The sequence below is a fragment of the Meles meles genome, chromosome 1 (assembly GCF_922984935.1).
Source record: "Meles meles chromosome 1, mMelMel3.1 paternal haplotype, whole genome shotgun sequence".
Taxonomy (NCBI): domain Eukaryota; kingdom Metazoa; phylum Chordata; class Mammalia; order Carnivora; family Mustelidae; genus Meles; species Meles meles.
The window spans coordinates 27,218,069-27,238,841 of record NC_060066.1 but is presented as its reverse complement, the minus strand read 5'-3'; the positions used below and the strand labels follow the sequence as shown (position 1 = coordinate 27,238,841).

Below are 20,773 nucleotides of genomic sequence, written 5' to 3'. Positions count from 1 at the left end.
ACTCAAAATGGATGAAGGACCTCAATGTGAGAAAGGAATCCATCAAAATCCTTGAGGAGAATGCAGGGAGCAACCTCTTCGACCTCAGCCGCAGCAACATCTTCCTAGGAACAACGGCAAAAGCAGGTAAGGATTTTAAAGGAGCTATTGTAGTTATGCTGAAGAATGTAAAGAAAGACACATAGTTTAGTTATGGTTAAAGGGATAGCAGGAAAATGGAGAAGCCAGAGAAGGGGATTTGGGTCATAGGTAACATCCTGCAAGATGACTGATTGGCAACTCTTGTTGCACTAACATGGTGTGATATCTTATTGTGCTAATTAGTGAAGCAAAAATGATCTAACATGCACTTAAATTGACATTTATTTTTTACCCTGTAAACCCATACATCACCTATTCCACTCCCTGAAAGTTCTGTGAACACATTTTTCCTTAACTAGATGGCAATTCTATGACGCCAAAACTGATGTGGTATGTATTTATTAGTCATAATCTGAAACACATGTAATAAGGTTTTCTCTATCATGTCCTCACTTCCTCTGAGTCTTCACCAGCAGAATGGTTAACATTCTTATTTCTACTCACCTGTTCAAGGCTGTCTCAGCCTTGTTCTTTAGTATTCATAGCCTTTGCTCACTGCCCGACTTCAAGGCTGTCTCCACATTTTCAGGTATTTGGTAATGGAGCATCCCACTTTGAAGTCTGGAAATCTGCAGTGGTTTTCTAAGGCTGCTGTAATAAGTTCCAGAAATTTAGTGGCTTAAAAGAAAACTATTTTCTAGATTTTGGGTCACAAGTCAAAAATAGGTCTCACTGGGCTAAAATGAAGAGCTGTATTCTCTATAGAAAGATCTACAGGAAATTCCATGTTCTCCTCCTTTTCAGCTTCTAGTAGTTATACATTTTCCTGGCTCACCGGTCCTTCTCATTTTCAAAGCCAGCACCAGATGGTTGAGTCTCTCTTATACCACATATTTTATACCACATCACCCTGGGTCTTCTGCCTCCCTCTTCCACATCTAAGGACCATTGCGATTACACTGGTTCCACCTGGATAATCCAGTATAATCTCCCTAATTTAACATCAGCTGCTTAGCAACCTTAATTGTATCTGTTACCTTAATTCTCCTTTGCCACATAACAACATATTTACAGGCTCCAGGCATTAGGATATGAACATTTTGGGGTGGCCATTATTTTGTCTACCATTCAGGCCAATATTGTGGACAAAATAATGCAAAAAATCTCAAATACACAAATTTACAAGTATGTTCTCACTCTTATCAACTTCCTAGAAAATACTCTGAATAGTCAGCATATACTAAATCTTATTCTAAAAACTATAAATCTGTAAATCACACGTCATAAGTGGCGGATCTTAGATGCAAAACCAGGCAGTTAGGCTCTTTGTTCTCAATTACAATGCTATGCTGTCGTATTATACCCCGTATTTACACACACATGCATATACTTATACACATTTTATATAAACTATGAGATATAAACATTCATATAAATATAAGTTAGTTTCATTTACTCCAGAAACATATGGAAAGTGTTTGAGGCTGAATTGTACCCCTTCAAAATTCATATGTTGTAGTCCTAACTGGGTATGCCCTGATCTCAATTAAAGTCCATAATACTCTTTCAAGGAAGAAGGAATTTTGCCAGCAGACTGCCTTGGTTTGGAGCTGCAACATCAGCTTTTCCGTGGGTCTCCAGTTTGCATCCTCCACAGTCAGATAAGCCAATTTCCTTAAAAAGCTCTCCAGACAGATAGATGTTATATATGTAAATATTTACCTTTCTCTTTCTCCTTCTGCTTCTCGGAAGAACCCTAAAACAGAAAATATAATAGATTAAAGGGAAAAAATATGTAAAATATCTCACTAAGAATAAATGCATGATGAAAGTCAGCATCTACTCATTGTAAAATGCCTTTGTATATTAGGAATGGAAGTTAACTTGTATTCCTCAAATGATATAATTTAAAGTATTAGGAGGGAAATTTATAAACTAAGACAAAGAAATTATAACACTTCTAATTGACAAAGGAATACTATCCAGGAGATGTAGCTTCTGTATACAAAAATTTAAAGTTCAAATTAATATAAAGTGATCAAGAGATACAAAGATGAATTTAATAGAAGAAATAAATATAGCCCTAAAACATTAGAAAGGATGTTCTATCTCATAATAATCAGGGGAGCAGAAAACCACAGTGAGATATTATTTTATGATCTACTAGATGGATAAAAATGAGGGCATCTGACAATATAGATTTGAAGAACATAGTACTTAAGAAACCTTTGGGCACTGTTGGTGTTAATTGAAATTGATATAAGAATTTTGGAAGATAATTTAGCTTTTTTGTTTGAGATTTGTCTATCCTCTGAGCCATTGATTCTATTTCAAGGTATATAACCAGCAAAATTTTGTACATGCATGTCTGCAAACATGTATAAATACATACAGATGAGCACTAAACATTTTACTATTTTTTTATGGTAAAACACTGAACAGAATCCCAGTATGCACTGACAAGTGAATGTACATTGTGGTATAAGGGAATCCTACAGTTGCCTTAATGAGCATGAATGAATATTAGAATAACTGTTGAACATAAATTATGAGGCACAGAAAATTACATGCAGCAAAATGTAAGAATATAAAGAAAATAAGGAAAAGTTAATATATTACCTAAGGATATTACATATTTCATGAAAGCATAACTGAAAAGATAGCAATAAACACAAAATCAGAATTTTATATAACTTTTTCTTTTCTTTTTTTTAAGATTTTATTTATTTATTTGATAGACAGAGATCACAAGCAGGCAGAAAGGTAGGCAGAGAGAGAAGAAGGGATGCAGGCTCCCTGCTGAGCAGAGAGCCCGATGTGGGGCTCAATCCCAGGACCCTGGGATCATGACCTGAGCCTAAGGCAGAGGCTTTAACCCACTGAGCCACCCAGGCATCCCTATATAACTTTTTCTAACAAAAATTTCTAAGCATGGATACTCTGTCATACAACAAAAATTCTTCATTTTTCCACCTAAAGATTTTAATAACAAATTTATAATTACTATTTCATGTAGTATTAGAATAACCTATAGTTGATTTAAAGTTTTCATAATGTTCTTAGTATATTATTAAAAGCCAAATTAATATTGTATAATACTGACTCAGTTAAAACTGAAATTGGTTAGATTCTGTGGATTTAATGTAAATCGTTCTGTTAATATATTTGGACAAAAACAATCTAAATCATGAGTGTGAATATAGTATTTAGAAACAGAACTATGAAAAGCTTATAAAGAAAAATTTACTCTTTTTCAAATAAACAGTAATTAAAATACAGTAAGCTACTTCAGGTAGAAAGATTAAAATGGCTGTGTGAGTGAAAATCATGAATAGTTATTAGATATTTTTGAGAGTTTTTTTAAAAGATAAATATATATATATTATTGTGAGAAAAAAAGATATATATATTTCTTGGAGTTTACAAAACCATGTACTGAACTTAACAAATTTTAAACAATATTGAAGAGAATAGGTTCTTATAAAATATCTTATACAAAAAACATGGTTACAAAACAAATAACATAGACTGATTTGAACAGTTTTGTTGAGACATGTATTTTGTACAATAGAGAATAGAGTATAGAAAATTATTAAGGTATTTTGCTTACCTATAAAGGATATTATAAGGTATTTTGTTTACCTATAAAGGATGTACAATTTTGTACAAAATCAATGAATTTCAAGTTATTTTTAGCCATGGGTTTCATTCTTTTTTTTTTTTTTTTGGTAAAGATTTTATTTATTTATTTGACAGACAGAGATCACAAGTAGGCAGAGAAGTAGGCAGATGGGGGTGGAGCAAGCTCCCTGCTGAGCAGAGAGCCCGATGTGTGTCTTGATCCCAGGACCCTGGGATCCTGACCTGAGCCAAAGGCAGAGGCTTTAATCCACTGAGCCACCCAGGCGCCCCTCCATGGGTTTCATTCTTAAAGTGAAATCTAATGTAAGAATGAAATACATGTATTATATAAAATTGGAGATTAACTGAGTGATTTGTAGATGGAGATGAGAGAGCCATTCCAGACCCACTAACCAACTTACATTCCCACTGCATCATCAAATCACCTTGGAGGAAAAATTTCAACATCACTAGACCATAGGGATCACCTAGTTGTCTCCTAATCAAAGAATCTATGACTTACATAAAAAAGAAGGCCTTTAAATTTTGAAAATTAAGTTATTCATAGTATCCCTAATCTCCCCATTCAATTAATGAAATGGTTTATTAAGAAAATGTAATAATTCTATGCATCGGGTATTATTATTATTATGTCCAATTTTTTTCCAAAGAAAATTGAGTCTCAAAAATATAAAGTAAGCTTCCCCAAATCCTCCAATGAATGAGTTTGAAGTCAGAGTTAGAAATAAACTATATTTCTAAAACTTAGTCTCTTTTCATCATACTCCATAGGAGGCAATAAATCAAGGATACAACAAAGATTCTCTTGACCCTGAGTCTTTTTTTTTTTTAATCACCAGTCACTTAAGGGTGAATTTCTAACACTACCATTTTAAATCTTTGGCTTATAACATTGTCCCTTTGATAAAAATCAAATATCCCCAGAAAGACAATACATTGTTACCATGATTCATCATTCCTTAGGGTGAATTAGTTAATAAGAGTACTTTTGAAAGTTAGTTTTGGGTGAAACTTACAGAAAAGTGAAATATCTGGATCCAGGAGATAGAGAAATGTAAGCACACAGAATATAACTGGAGTAATTTCCAGTTGTGCTTAAAACCTTTGGTCTCGAGTCATACAGATATGTGTTTATTTTCTTGATAACATCACTTACTGCACAACTTTAGGAAAGTCACTTAAACTTCCCAGACTGTATTATCTATAAAAAGGGGTAAATAATTGTACCTATTCCACTGTTTTAAAGATGAAAAATAGAAAAAAGCACTAAGCACAATTCATATAGCATAAATTCATAGAGATTAAATATTTAAGTCTAGTAACTATTAATACTATGGAGTCATAAATCAAGGAAAGAAATGAAGTTAGAGAAGAAAACAGAAATGCAAACCTAATTAACTCCAAGTCAGGAAACATGATAGGTAGCTCCATCAGCAGCTCTCTGAACCATTGGGTAGATAATTTTAAACTTTTAACATCTCATTTTTAGAATGAAGGAGAAATATAGTGAGTGGATAATAATTTCTAAATGTCCTTTCATTTCAAATGTTCAGTGATTTTCATAATTGTGCCCTGTACTAGCCTTAACTAAAACAACGTGGAAACGACCTTTCTACACAATGGATTTCAGTGTCTAGGAAGTAGGAATTACCTTTCTCTGGAAGGTATTTTAATATTAAAATGGTTGACAGGCTAAGTGATAGGATATAGAACAAGAAGGTCTTATAGAGTGTAGATTATGAAATACCACACTTACAAGTACAGTGAAAAAAGTCAAGATTGCTATGGCTACCTTTACTTTTTAATTCTTATGTTAGCAAACTTCAAAACACATTCATAGGAGAAAAACTTGTTTTAGGAACATTTTGTAGTCGTGGAATCAGATAAGGCAATACTTTCTCACTCAGTCTGATTGGTGGAAGTAGTTGCAATAAAGCAAAAATAAATGAAGAAGAAGGAAAAAAAAAAAAAAAACACCCTTCCTGGAGGTTTCCACTGCCTTAAAATTACAGCACGATCTCATTAAGCAGTAATAGAAATGGAAATTAGTTGCTCTTGTAGTTCTGATTGTATTCCTGTTAGGTCATTTGCATACTGTTCAGTGATTGGATTACTGGTGAGGCTGAGAGGTCTCAGAACGCGTTCCTATGCATTTCATCTAATTGTACTGCTGTGACTTTGAGTAGAAATCATTTCCCGAACTTAATAATATGATCCTCGTGGAAGCATACAAGCCTTCTTAGATTTTAGATGAGTATGAGAAGTGTAAACTCTTCTGATGTTGGCCCAAAGCTGCAAATTTTAAAAAGCTTCAAATATACTTCCCCATGTTATGTTATAGAATGTTAATAACTTTCTTAATAGTTCCAAATGCAATGAGCCAATACTTACTTTTACAACAGTGGCTGGTATGGAATGAACTAAATTAAAATCAGAAATAGCAAAACAATTTTTCGTTAACACATACCACGTTTTCGTTCTCTGCTTTCTCTTCTTTTGTATAATTTGAGGATACATAATTCTCTCCCAGTCCACGTCCCTATGAAAGAGAAAAGAGTATTTTATTTCTTTCTCACCTCCAGGAATTAACCTCAAATAAGGCACTTTGTACATAGCAAACACTAAACAAATTAACATATATTTCTAAGAATCAATTTCTATCCTATTTCTTCAATACATCCACAAAGGTGTAAAGTTTAAAAAAAATAAAACACCTAGAAATTAATTTGTACAAAAAGTACTCCTGTCCAAGTCTTCTCAGCAGTTTTAAACAATTATCTATGTTATTTACTTCACTGGACATTATTTCTTTTACCCCTACTAAGGAAATACGAATGATAGTCACACAAAAATATCAGGCATAAACTAAATACTTAAAATAAGATCAGACATTGTTGTCGGTAGGTGTTGATAGCTCAGTTCCATCTGTCAGCACTATCTTCAGGAGCACATCTAAGGAATGAGCTTTTTGAGAGACCCCTACCTAAAAACCATTGAAATTCATAAAGTGAACATGGATATTGATTTTTAAATGAAGCACTAATGTCATTTGTTGGTTCTCCAGAAAGGTCCAGCGTTAGCAGAATGCTTCAACAGTAGGGGAAAAGAAATGTGTGTTTTCAAAATGTTCTAAGCAATTTTCCTTAGTTTAGGCTTATTGATGCTATTTCTTCCTTTTACCAATTCAATCTTATGTTGTTTTTTTTTTAAGGAATTTTGAAACTTGGATCATTTGGAATCATAATAATGTTAGTAGAGACATATGTAACATTGTATCTATCAATTTAGGACTGATATTTTATTGAGCTGTCAGAGGCCCTGCCTCTTGAGAAGTAGCACTGTACTAATACTTAGGTCTGAATTCTTAGGATGTAGGACAGTGCCAAGTAATGAAAATTGAACAAAGATGTCCTAATAAATTATTAGATAATGAAAATGAAGACATTATCACAAAATGAGACTAGGTACAGACCCTCATAAATGACATTTAACACCAAGTTAAGAACACGTAGTTAATTGAAAGGAAATTTAAATTTAGTGCATAGTAAAAGAAGATGAGGCCTAAACTCAGTGACCCAGGCTTATGTCTCAGTGCAAACATATATTCTCAGAATAATTTTAAATAGCTTAATCTCTGATTCTCCACATCCTCATTAGTTAAAAACACACACACACACATTGCCTCTAACTTACATGGTTCGTATAAAAATTAGATGTGTTCTATAAAATTCTGGATAGTTGTAAAATTAGTATATTATTCTACATTATTCTTTCCATTGTTTTTATATTATTTCAAAAGGTCTTTATTAAAAAAATAAAGAACTTAAAATTCACAGTTAAAAATTCAAGTTCACTTTCATCCATAGCACTGTTTTCCTGCTGAGAAGAAGCTACAGTTTAACAGTTTGATTTTTAAAATTTTATCCACCGACTGACAAAACATACATATATAAACAAACATGAAAATTGAATAGTAATTTTACTAAAGGAAAAGCTACACTTCTGTATGAGAAGATCCCAAAATATACTGCGGGTCAAGGCACATGGTCACCTCTGGTACATTAGCTCTTTCGTGACCTGTTTCCCTCCATCATGTTGCTCTATCATTCCCTCCACGTTGTCCATAGGTTTATGGGTAAAGCTGGCTCAGCTCTGCATAGTATTTGCAAAACACTAATAAGTGTGAAATATTTTACATATATTAACTTATTTAATATTAATATCAACATATGAGAGCTTCCTCTCATTAATATTTATATTAACTCATCTTTCAGAAAAGAAAACTGGGATATAAAGAGGTTAAGTGCTTGTTCAAGTTTACATAACTAGTAATTGGCAGAAATTAGTATGTATTAAATCATTCTTCCTGAAAGTACACTTATCTTGGGTATATTTTTTTCTGTTAGTATGAGCAACAAATGTTTCTTTTCTTCTTCTTCTTCTTCTTCTTCTTCTCCTCCTCCTCCTCCTCCTCCTCCTCCTCCTCCTCCTCCTCCTTCTTCTTCTTCTTCTTAGCAACAACTATTTCTTTTTCTTTGTCTTTTTTTTTTTTTTAAGACTTTATTTATTTGACAGAGCCAGTGAGGGCACAAGCAGGAGGGGAGCAGCAGAGGGAGAGGGAGAAGCAGTCTCTCCGCTGAGCAGGGAGCCTGATGCAGGGCTGAATCCCAGCACCCTGGGATCAAGACTTGAGCTGAAGGCACATGCTTACCTCATGGAGCCACCCAGGCATCTGCAACAATTATTTCTATTGGACACATTCCTAAAAGTAGAAGAGCTGGAAGAAAATAAGTACAGCTTTTAATTCTGACAGAATCTAACATCATTTTCCAAATAGCATCCACCAAATTATACTCTAATAGCATGTGAGAATAGAAGTCTCTTGACATCCTCACTCACACTGGGTATTATAAATCTTAAAACATACTAGAACAATAAACAACATTACATCCAGTTCTTATATTGAACTATCCTATTTACTTCCGCAGATCAATGTTTTATATATACATTAGTGTATTTTCATTTTTTGGCCCATGATCCCTCCTACCTCAATTATCTATCAAATTACCTTTTTAAGAAAACGAGGATTAAAAACCTTAGGTAAAATTTCTGTCTGCCTCGGGTCTAACTTTTTTTTACATAGCAGATATTAAAAAAATAAACTCAGGACGCCTGGGTGGCTCAGTCAGTTAAGTGTCTGCCTTTGGCTCAGGTCATGATCCCAAAGTCCTGGGATCCAGTCCTGCATCAGGCTCCCTGCTCAGGAGGGAGCCTGCTTCTCCCTCTGCCTGCCTCTCCCTCTGCTTGTGCACGCTCTCTCGCTCTCTCTCTCTTACACACACACACACAAATGAATAAATAAAATAAAATAAAAAGTGAACTCAAAACTATAAATTTCTAAGAATCTATTTATATACACAGAAAGTAAATAAAGATAATGAGTGTACCTTTTAAAGAAATGAAAATACTTAGTGAATTTATGCAGCTACCCCTTTTTTATCCCCTGATTTTTGTAATGTATTGGTAATGTTTTTTTCCAAATTATTACCCATTTATTTCAAATTCCTCTATATCATCATACAGAAATTCAGATTTGTTTAATATATTGAAGCTTGAGTCTTTTTATGTTCATTGACTTAAGAACTTTGATCCTTTCTTAGGTAAACTTTTTCTATTTTATAAATTTTATACCTTTCATAATTATTTAATATTTTGTCTTGTTCTTCATCTGAGTTTATATAGTTTTGTGTACTCTTCTAGTTCAGTTGCACTTTATTATAATTGAACCCTCTAGTCAATCTGTAAGAGGACTTCTTTCTCTTTTTCTCTGTACTTTCTGGACTCTATTTTTTTTCCTTGTTTCATTACCGGACATTTTTTTTCATTAATTTATTTAGACATGATTTTTTTTCTAAGATTTAATATAGTTGACACATGGTGTTATATTAGCTTCACATGTACAACTTAGTTATTTGACAAGTTTTTTTATGCTGTGTTCACAAGTGTAGCTACAATTTTTATCCCATTACATTGTTTATACAATATCGCTGACTGTATTCCTTATATCCTGCGTTGTATTCCCATGACTTGTGTATGGGAAAAAAGTGGAGGGGTCTATATCTCCCTCTACCCTTTATGCATTTTATCCAAACCCCTGCCCCTTCCCTTCTGGCAAACATCAGTCCTGTTTTATAGTTCTGATTCTTTCTCTCTCTGTCTGTCTTTCTTTCTTTCCTTCCTTCCTTCCTTCTTCCTTCTTTTTTATTTGGATTCCACTTATGAGTAGAATCATAAGGCATTTGTCTTTCTCTTTCTGACTTTTTTTACTTAACACTATCTAGGTCCATCCATGTTGTCTCAGATGGCACGATCTCATCCTTTTAAATGCTTGTATAATATTCCTATGTGTGTCTGTGTATACATTTTCTTTATCCATTCATCTTTCAGTGGACACTTTGGGTTGCTTCCATATCTTGGCCTGTAAACAATACTACAATGAACATAGGGGTGCATATATCTTTTTAAATTAGTATTTTTGTTTTCCCTTAGTAAATACTCAATAGTGGGATTATGGGAACATATATTTTTAGTTGTAGTTTTTTGAGGAATCTCCAAACTGTTTCCTACAGTATCTTTATATTCCTATCAACAGTTCACGGGGGGGTTCTTTTTCTCTACAGGATCTTCACCAATACTTGTTGTTTCTTGTGGTTTTTGTTTTAGTCATTCCAACAGGGCTGGGGTGATATCCATTGTAGTTTTGATTTTGAATTTCCTTGATGCTTAGTGATGTTGAGCATCTTTTCATGTGTCTGTTTGCCTCTGTATGTATCTTGGAAAAATGTCTGTTCAGGGTCCTCTGCCCATTTTTTAATCAGATTATTTGGGATTTTTGGTGATAAGTTTTGTAAGTTCTTTATATATTTTGGAGATTAACCTTTTATTGGCTATATAATTTGTAAATATCTTCTCCCATTCAGTAGGTTGTCTTTTTGTTCTGTTGTTTACTTTGTCATGCAAAAACATTTTATTTTGATATAGTCACAGTAATTTTTTTTTTAACTTTTACTTTTCTTGACGTAGGAGACATTCTAGAAAAATTTTGCTATGGCCAATGTCAGGGAATTGCCTGTGCTCTCTTTTAGGACTTTTATGGTTTCAGGTCTCACATTTAGGTATTTAATCCATTTTGAGTTTATTCTTGTGTGTGGTGTTAGAAAGTATTCCAGTTTCATTCTTTTACATGTAGCTGTCCTGTTTTTCCAGCACTGTTTATTGAAAAGATACTCTTTTCCTCCTTTATCAAAGACTGACCATATGCCGGGCTCTTTTAATTCATTTTTATATCCATACATCAAATACTCTTTTTTTTCCCTAAAATATCTTTTGTACGTGATAACCTTTAGGTTTATTTTGTCTAGCTTGTAACAAAATAAAAACTTTCCCTTTTTTACATGAAAACTATACACTTCACAGGTTTCACATTCATATACTTAAAATGATTTTTATGTAAACTTAGAATTTAAGTATATATAATTTCACTGTAAAAAGTTAATAGGAAAGTATGAAGATTTTTGTTTGCAGTATCTTTTGTTTATCTCCACTATATGGATGATCACCTTTTTAAAAATTGAGCTAAAACATTCATTTGTTTTAAAGCTTCAAAAATTCAAAATTATAAAAACCTTTCTGCTATTGAGCCTTTAGAGGTCAAGACTAAAGGCCTAAAGGATGGAGAGGAAGTGGAATGAGACCAGGCCATTTGACCATGAAGTAGCCCTCCCTGTCCCCCCATCTGAAGATGGGACCACCATGAGGTCTCCCAGTGGGGATGAATGGGCCAAAACCAGGACAGGGCAGGAACAGGAAGAAATGGGACCTTGGAGGTGTTAGGTCCTCCTCACTTTCAATTCAGGGCTCAGTAGTCAACCAGGATGGTATCCCTGCGTTTGAGGGAGGGAATCCAAGGAGACCCACATCCTGTTGAGGAGTGTGGCCCTCCTGAGCTGCACACCATTTCAACTGGGGGTTCTGAAAGTGGCTCACAAAGCTATAAAAGCAAACTGCCCATCCCCACTAAGCAGCAGTGATAAAAAGGACATTAGAGCTGCACCATACCTGGGCCATGGCCCCATCAATCTGCTAGATGCCAACATTCAGCATTTAATCAATTCTCCTTATATGCTTTTTGAAACTTTATTGAGTATACTTCATACATTATAAATTTCACCCATTTAAAGTATAAGTTCAGTGGTTTTTAATATATTCACAACCATGACCACAATTTTAGGACATTTTCACCCCAAAAAGAAACCCATAAGCATTCATTCTCTCCCCAACCTTTGTCCATCCAACTCCCAACCCCAGACAAAACCAGTATATTTTTTGTTGCTATAGACTTGCCAATTCTGGAATTTCATATCCTTTTTATGTCCTTTTATTTTTTAGTTATATTAATATATGTATGGTGACCAGTGACCATAAATTCAAAGATTCTATAAACTTGTATCATTAAATGGTGAGGTTTAAACATATATTTGAGTCTTTATAAAATATCGATATTTTTTATTTACAAAAAAGATTTTGTGACCTGCTGTTAAGTATAGTAAAAGACTAAATACTAAATAAGGTTACAGATAAAATACCAGGTATTTATGGATTTCCTAGGGCTTTATTCATGGAGAATGTGTAATACTGTACTCACTTTCATTAACTCCTAAGTATTCCTGGAATACGTCTTTTTATTAGTCTGTGTGTGCTAGCATATGCAAAAGACCTTTAAGGGTAGGCAAAGGAAAATATAATTACAAATATAAATCTTCCTCCAAAGCACTGAATACACCCTACACACAGACATGCTTTGATTTCTCTAAAAGTTGTATCAATTAAAACCGTTACTCTTAAGCATATTCACTGTTACTCTAGCACCGAAGGCTGAGCCTATTTACTTCACAATGTTTTAATTAGTTTTGCTTCTGAAGCAGCCAGGAGAGACATTTCAAGTTGTGCTCTGAGTTGTGATTTGTAGATCTGGAGAAAAGTTCCCTTCTCCAACATCTTCCGCAATGTCCCTTCTTTTAATTATGGTTCTTTAGATGGTTCCTAAGATGATATACAAGGTATGTATTCACTCCTTCAGTATTTATCAGAAGGTCAACAATGGCATGTTGGCTGAATTTTTTATTGTGTAACTCTGTCCTTTGCACTGCTAAACAGTTAGCGTCACTGGATTTAAGTCAGTAAATGCCATTTGATCTCTTTTCTTCATAATAATAGCCAAAAACATGGTTTTACTCATTTCAACATTTTTCATTACACTTGCCCCTGCCACCTTAGTTGAGAATCAGTACTAGAGTGAAACTTCAGTAACATTCTTACTGATTACTGTTTCGGTTCAAATTCCCTTATCACATGCACTAAACAGATAATTAGTAGGGCTGGACCTCTATTATTTTTTTTAATCTGAAGTACAGTTGACCTGTAGTGTTATATTAGTTTCAGGTAGAGGACATAGTGACTTGACAAGTCCCTGCATTATGCTATGTATGCTCACCACAAGTGTAGCTACCATCTGTCGTCATACAACACTATTAAATACTCTTGACTATATTCCTTTTGCTGTACATTTTATCCCATGACTTATTTATTTCATAACCAAAAGCCTGTATCTCCCACTCCCCTTTACCCAATTTGTCCTTCTCCCCAACCCTGTCCCCTTTGGCAACCATTAGTTTGTTCTCTGAATTAATGGGTCTATTTCTGCTTTTTGTTTATTTATACATTTGTCATCTAGATTCCACATATAAGTGAAATAATACAGTATTTGTCTTTGTCTGACTTATTTTATTTAGCATAGTACGTTCTAATTCTGTGTTATTGCAAATGGCAAGATGTCATCCATTTTATGACTAATATTCCATTGAGTGTATATGCCATATCTTATTTATCCATTCATTTGTCAGTGGACACTTGGGTTGCTTGCATATCTTGGCTATTTTAAATAATGTTGCAATAAACATAAGGATGTATATATCTTTTTGAATTAGTGTTTTTGTTTTCTTTGGGTGAATACCCAGTAGTGGAGTTACAGAATCGAACGGTATTTCTATTTTTAAATTTTTGAGGAAACTCCATTCTGTTTTCCAAATTGGCTGAAACATTTTACACTCCCAATAGTGCATGTGAGTTCCTTTTTTCCTCTACATCCTTGCCAACATTTGTTATTTCTTGTCTTTCTCATTTTAGTCATTCTGAAAGGTGTAAGGTGATATCTCATTGTGATTTTGATTTATATTTTCATCATGATTAGTGATGTAAAACATCCTTCATGTGCCTATTTGCTACCTGTATATCTTTGGAAATTTGTCTATTTAGGTCCTCTGTGCATTTTTTAATTTTTTTTTTTTTGGTGTTGAGTTATATAAGTTCTTTCTATATTTTGGATATTAATCCCTTATGAGATATATCATTTGGGAATATCTTCTCCCATTTAGTAAGTTGACTTTTCATTTTATTGATGGTTTCCTTCACTGTGGAAAAGACTGGACTTTTATTCTTTTTTTTTTATTAAGACTTTATTTATTTTAGAGAGAGTGAGAGAGAGCATGAGAGGGAAGAAGGTCAGAGGGAGAAACAGACTCCCTGTGGAGTCAGGGATCATGACCTGAGCCGAAGGCAGTCGCTTAACAAACCGAGCCACCCAGGCACTCTGGACTTTTATCCTTAACACTCAAGTTTTATTTCTCATTGTGTGCCCTTGGCTTATGCTGCTTTTCACTAAAATTTGTTGAGAATTTTTCTAGCCCATGTCCTGTCTACTTCATAACACTGGCTGAAGTGTAACACTAGCAATACCCAATAATCAATGTCTCAGTGTCCATCCTTTTGCAGTTTCTATACAATTGCTTCCTTCTGTTGTTTGTTCATATCTTCTTACTATTTCCCACCTCACCCGGCACCTCCCGCCCCCACCCCGTGGCTAGAAGCTATACTCTGTCAAAAGGCAGCTGTTTTCATTTTAGGTAAAAACAATCATACTCCCTACCCATCAAATGCAAAAGTGATTAATGGAAAACTATCTATCTCCTAGAAGCTTCTGTGTTCTTACCATTCTAGTTCTCAGATAAATGAATGAATGGCATATTAAAACTGAGATTTGTACAAAGTAAAGAATGTCAATTGCCATTGTCAAAAGCTTTGTTAATAATTCTTATAGTCACGGGTGAACTCCAAAAGGAATTTATAGCCCATTTCCGTATGAGCTAGTCAACAGATGGTCTATGTGTTTGTCTTGACTCTGTTCTTTTACAGATTGATGTGACTAATTACTGTATAGGTTTAATGTAGCATATCCAAGTTGGTATATACCAGATATACCCAAGAGGTAAAAGTGGCTTTTCCCATAAATAAACCACAGAAATCTCTGCATGAGCTTAAGTCAAGAGACCTGCTTTATCGGAAACAATACCAACTGGTTTGAACCTTGGTGGAAAGGGGCTTATCATGTACTATTAAATACTGACAAAGCAATGAAGAAGCAAGGTATAGATCCCTGGATCCATATTTCCACAACCGGTCAATACATCATGTTTCTACAACCTGAATAATTTACTCTTTGGGGATCTAAAACTGAAGTTTTCTCAGGATTCTTAGAAGCAGACATCATCATAAAGGAAAGAAAATCAGATCAAGTAGTAGGCTTTCTGAACTGGATAGTATCCACATAAGATTCTTAGACAAAGATCCACAAATGCTACAAACCACTAAAGGTCCCATGATTTTGTCTTTGAACTCCTATTTACTGAGGCCTAATTTACATACAGTAAAATTCACAGTTCTAATATATAGTTCTAAGCATTTTGACAAATATACAGTTTTCTAACTGCTGCCATAGTCAAAATGTAGAAGATTCCCATTACCCCCCACCAAATTATACCCCTTTATAGTCAAACCCTCTCCTCCTATATGACCCCTAGCATATTGGCTCTCTGTTCTTATAGATTTTCCTTTTACAGAATGTCGCACAAATAGAACCATGTAGTATCAAATTTTTTTAATTTAATTTTTAAAATTTTTTTATAAACATATAATGTATTTTTATCCCCAAGGGTACAGGTCTATGAATCACCAGGGTTACACACTTCACAGCACTCACCATAGCACATACCCTCCCCAATGTCCATAACCCCACCCCCCCTCCCAACCCCCCTCCCCCCAGAAACCCTTAGTTTGTTTTGGGAGATTTAGAGTCACTTATGGTTTGTCTGCCTCCCAATCCCATCTTGTTTCATTTATTTTTTTCCTACCCCCCTAACCCCCCACTTCCTCATATCAGGGAGATAATATGATAGTTCTCTTTCTCTGATTGACTTATTTCACTAAGCATGATACCCTCTAGTTCCATCCATATCGTCACAAATGGCAAGATTTCATTTCTTTTGATGGTTGCATAGTATTCCATTGTGTATATATACCACACCTTCTTTATCCATTCATCTGTTGATGGACATCTAGGTTCTTTCCATAGTATGGCAATTGTGGACATGGCTGCTATAAACATTCGGGTGCATGTGCCCCTTTGGATCACTACATTTGTATCTTTAGGGCAATGCCCAGTAGTGCAATTGGTGGGTCACAGGGTAGCTCTATTTTCAACTTTTTGAGGAACCTCCATGCTGTTTTCTAGAGTGGTTGCACCAGCTTGCATTCCCACCAACAGTGTAGGAGGGTTCCCCTTTCTCAACATCCTCACCAGCATTTGTCATTTCCTGACTTGTTAATTTTAGCCATTCTGACTGGTGTGAGGTGATATCTCATTGTGGTTTTGATTTGTATTTCCCTGATGCCGAGTGACGTGGAGCACTTTTTCATGTGTCTGTTGGCCATCTGGATGTCTTCTTTGCAGAAATGTCTGTTCATGTTTTCTGCCCATTTCCTGATTGGATTATTTGTTCTTTGGGTTTTGAGTTTGCTAAGCTCTTTATAGATTTTGGACACTAGCCCTTTATCTGATATGTCATTTGCAAATTATCTTCTCCCATTCTGTAATTTGTCTTTTGGTTTTATTAACTGTTTCCTTTGCTCTGAAAAAGCTTTTGATCTTGACAAAATCCCAACAGTTCATTTTTGCCCTTGCTTCCCTTGCCTTTGGCGATGTTCCTTGGAAGAAGTTGCTGAGGCTGAGGTTGAAGAGGTTGCTGCCTGTGTTCTCCTCAAGAATTTTGATGGATTCCTTTCTCACATTGAGGTCTTTCATCCATTTTGAGTCTATTTTCATGTGTGTTGTAAGGAAGTGGTCCAATTTCATTTTTTTGTATGTGGCTGTCCAATTTTCCCAACACCATTTGTTGAAGAGGCTTTTTTCCATTGGATATTCTTCCCTGCTTTGTCAAAGATTAGTTGACCATAGGGTTGAGGGTCTATTTCTGGGCTCTCTATTCTGTTCCATTGATCTATATGTCTGTTTTTGTGCCAGTACCATACTTGTTGATCTTTTGCTTGGAACATCTGTCCATTTCAGTGAGGGGAGTGTTAAAGGCCCCTACTATTATTGTATTATTGTCGATGTGTTTCTTTGATTTTGTTATTAATTTGTTTATATAGTTGGCTGCTCCCATGTTAGGGGCATAGATATTTAAAATTATTATATCTTCTTGTAGGACAGACCCTTTGAGTATGATATAGTGTCCATCCTCATCTCTTATTATAGTCTTTGGCTTAAAATCTAATTGATCTGATATAAGGATTGAAACCCCAGCTTTCTTCTGATGCCCATTAGCATGGTAAGTTGTTTTCCACCCCCTCACTTTAAATCTGGGGGTGTCTTTGGGTCTAAAATGAGTTTCTTGTAGGCAATATATTGATGGGTGTTGTTTTTTTATCCATTCTGATACCCTGTGTCTTTTGATTGGGGCATTTAGCCCATTAACATTCAGGGTAACTATTGAGAGATATGAATTTAGTGCCATTGTATTGCCTGTGAGGTGACTCTTACTGTATATTGTCTCTGTTCCTTTCTGATCTACTACTTTTAGGCTCTCTCTTTGCTTAGAGGACCCCTTTCAATATTTCCTGTAGAGCTGGTTTGGTGCTTGCAAATTCTTTCAGTTTTTGTTTGTCCTGGAAGCTTTTGATCTCTCCTTCTATTTTCAATGATAGCCTAGCTGGATAGAGTATTCTTGGCTGCATGTTTTTCTTGTTTAGTGCTCTGAATATATCATGCCAGTTCTTTCTGGCCTGCCAGGTCTCTGTGGATAAGTCTGCTGCCAATCTAATATTTTTACCATTGTATGTTACAGACTTCTTTTCCCGGGCTGCTTTCAGGATTTACCCTTTGTCTCTAAGACTTGTAAATTTTACTATTAGGTGATGAGGTGTGGACCTATTCTTGTTGATTTTGAGGGGGGTTCTCTGCACCTCCTGGATTTTAATGCTTGTTCCCTTTGCCATATTAGGGAAATTCTCTACAACAATTCTCTCCAATATACCTTCTGCTCCCCTCTCTCTGTCTTCTTCTTCTGGAATCCCAATTATTCTAATGTTGTTTCATCTTATGGAGTCACTTATCTCTCGAATTCTCCCCTCGTGGTCCAGTAGCTGTTTGTCCCTCTTTTGCTCAGCTTCTTTATTCTCTGTCATTTGGTCTTCTATATCACTAATTCTTTCTTCTGCCTCATTTATCCTAGAAGTAAGAGCCTCTATTTTTTATTGCACCTCATTAATAGCTTTTTTTAATTCAACTTGATTAGATTTTAGTTCTTTTATTTCTCCAGAAAGAGCTTTTATCTCTCCAGAGAGGGTTTCTCTAATATCTTCCATGCCTTTTTCAAGCCTGGATAGAACCTTGAGAATCATCATTCTGAACTCTAGATCTGACATATTACCGATGTCTGTGTTGATTAGGTCCGTAGCCTTCAGTACTGCCTCTTGTTCATTTTTTTTTTTTTGTAGTGAGTTTTTCCACTTGTCATTTTGTCCAGATAAGAGTATATGAAGGAGCAAGTAGAATGCCTAAAAGGGTGGCAAAGACCCCAGGAAAATGTGCTTTAACCAAATCAGAAGAGACCCCAAATCGTGGGGGGGAGAAAGGGGATAAAAAGAAGTTCAGAAAAAAAAATTAAAAAAAGAAAACAAATAAATATATAAAAAAGAAAAAATATATATATTCGACTGGTGACTAGAAAAGGGTTACCCACTTAATTTGGGGAGTATTTTGGTCTCTTAGAAGAAACTACCTCCCAAAATTTTAAAGAATGAAAAATGTATATAAGGATAAACACAATGAAGGGATGGAATATGCCTATAAAGATGAAAAAAATTTTTTTTTATTTCTAAAAAAGGAGTTGATAAAGTAAGTTGGTTGGGAGAATAAAGAAAAAGAAAGTAGAGAGAATTTGCTCGGGCTGGAGACTAGAACAAGCCTGGAGCTAGATTTAGGGTATATTTTGATCTATTAGAAGTTGTACTCCAAATTTTTTAGAAGAAAAAACCCTATGTGTATACAAAAAATAAAGTTAAATAAAATGAAGTATTAAAATATGACTATAATAATGAAGGTTCAAAAAAGATTATTTTTTTATGAAAGATATTGTTAAGATAAACTAGTTTAAAAATGTTAAAAAAGAAAAGGGTAAAAAAAAATAAAAAAGAAAAAGTAAAAAAAAAGAAAAGTAAAAAAAAATAGCAGAAGAAAAAAAATTAAAAAAAATTTAAATTAACTGCAAGACTAAAGAATCATGGGGAGAAAGCCATGAGTTCCATGCTTTGCTTTCTCCTCTGGAATTCCCTGCTCTCCTTGGTAAGTGAACTTGGTCTTGGCTGGATTTCTTGTTGATCTTCTGGGGGAGGGACCTGTTGTAGTGATTCTCAAGTGTCTTTGCCGGAGGCAGAATTGCACCACCCTTATCAGGGGCCAGGCTAAGTAATCCAATCGGGTTCGCTTTCGGGAGCTTTTGTTCCCTGAATGCTTTCCGTAGAGTTCCGGAGGATGGGAATGAAAATGGCAGCCTCCCAATCTATGGCCCAGAGGAGCCAAGACCCCAGGGTCCTGCTTCTCAGTGCACCCTCAGAGAAAAGCACTCAATCACTCCTGTCTCCCTGGCCTCTGGCTGCACCCTGAGCTCACCCAGCCTGCGACCGTTTCAAGGTAACCCCGAGCTGAGAGCTCACTCCTCGGCTCTGTCTCTGTAGCCGGCTTCCTTGCTCTAATGCTTGTGAGCTGTGTGACACTCAGACACCCCCTATCCTTCTGTGGACTTCACCCCGGTTTAGCCTCTGGTGTGATATCCCTCAGTGGAGCAGACTTTTAAAAGTCCTGATTTTGTGCTCTGTTGCTCTGCTGTTTGCTGGGAGCTGGCCCCTCCCCCCACAGTCTATCTTCCCGTCACTTTGGATTCACTTCTCTGCTGGTCCTACCTTCAGAAAGTGGTTGATTTTATGTTTCTGGAATTGCTGTTCTTCTTTTCTTCAGTCTCTCATTGGATTTGTAGGTGTTTGCAATGGTTTGATAAGCTATCTAGCTGATCTCCTGCTACCTGATGTAGTCTAAGCCTGCTACTTCTCCACCATCTTGACTCCTCCCAGGATCTAATCTTTTGAATCTGACTTCTTTAATTTTGTATAATAGATGTGAGAATTATCAGCATCTTTAATTGTTGGACAGTATTTTATAGCATGAGTTTAATATCATTTATTCATTTTCTTTACCAGTTGAAGGATATTTTGTTTGCAGGTAGGCATAACTCTGAATAATGTTGCTATGAATATTTGCCTACATGTTTTTAGAAACAGAAGTTTAAAAATGGTTCCCTTGGGCAAACTCTTAAGAGTGAGATTAATATACTATATGGTAAGTGTAGGCTTACCATTATAACAAACAGTCAAAACCGTTTCCTGAAGTTGTTGCTAATGTTATTTTGCATTCTCACTTCAGTGTTTGAGGGCACAGGCATTGCTGCATGTACCTCCTAACACTTGACACAGCCAGGTTTGTTGTGCTTGCTTTTCTAATAGGTGTATATTATAATTACATGTATATTACATGCTATGGTTT

The 20,773-nt window shown here is 35.2% G+C and overlaps 1 protein-coding gene across 1 annotated transcript in view; it reads right to left on the bottom strand.

Moving 5' to 3' along the window:
* Positions 1-20,773, bottom strand: part of LOC123941848 (inhibitor of growth protein 1-like) — a 49,560-nt gene that overhangs the window by 9,365 nt on the left and 19,422 nt on the right. Inside the window, 1 exon segment of the mRNA XM_046005664.1 lies at positions 1,804-1,837. Coding sequence (XP_045861620.1) covers positions 1,804-1,837 — 34 coding nt within the window.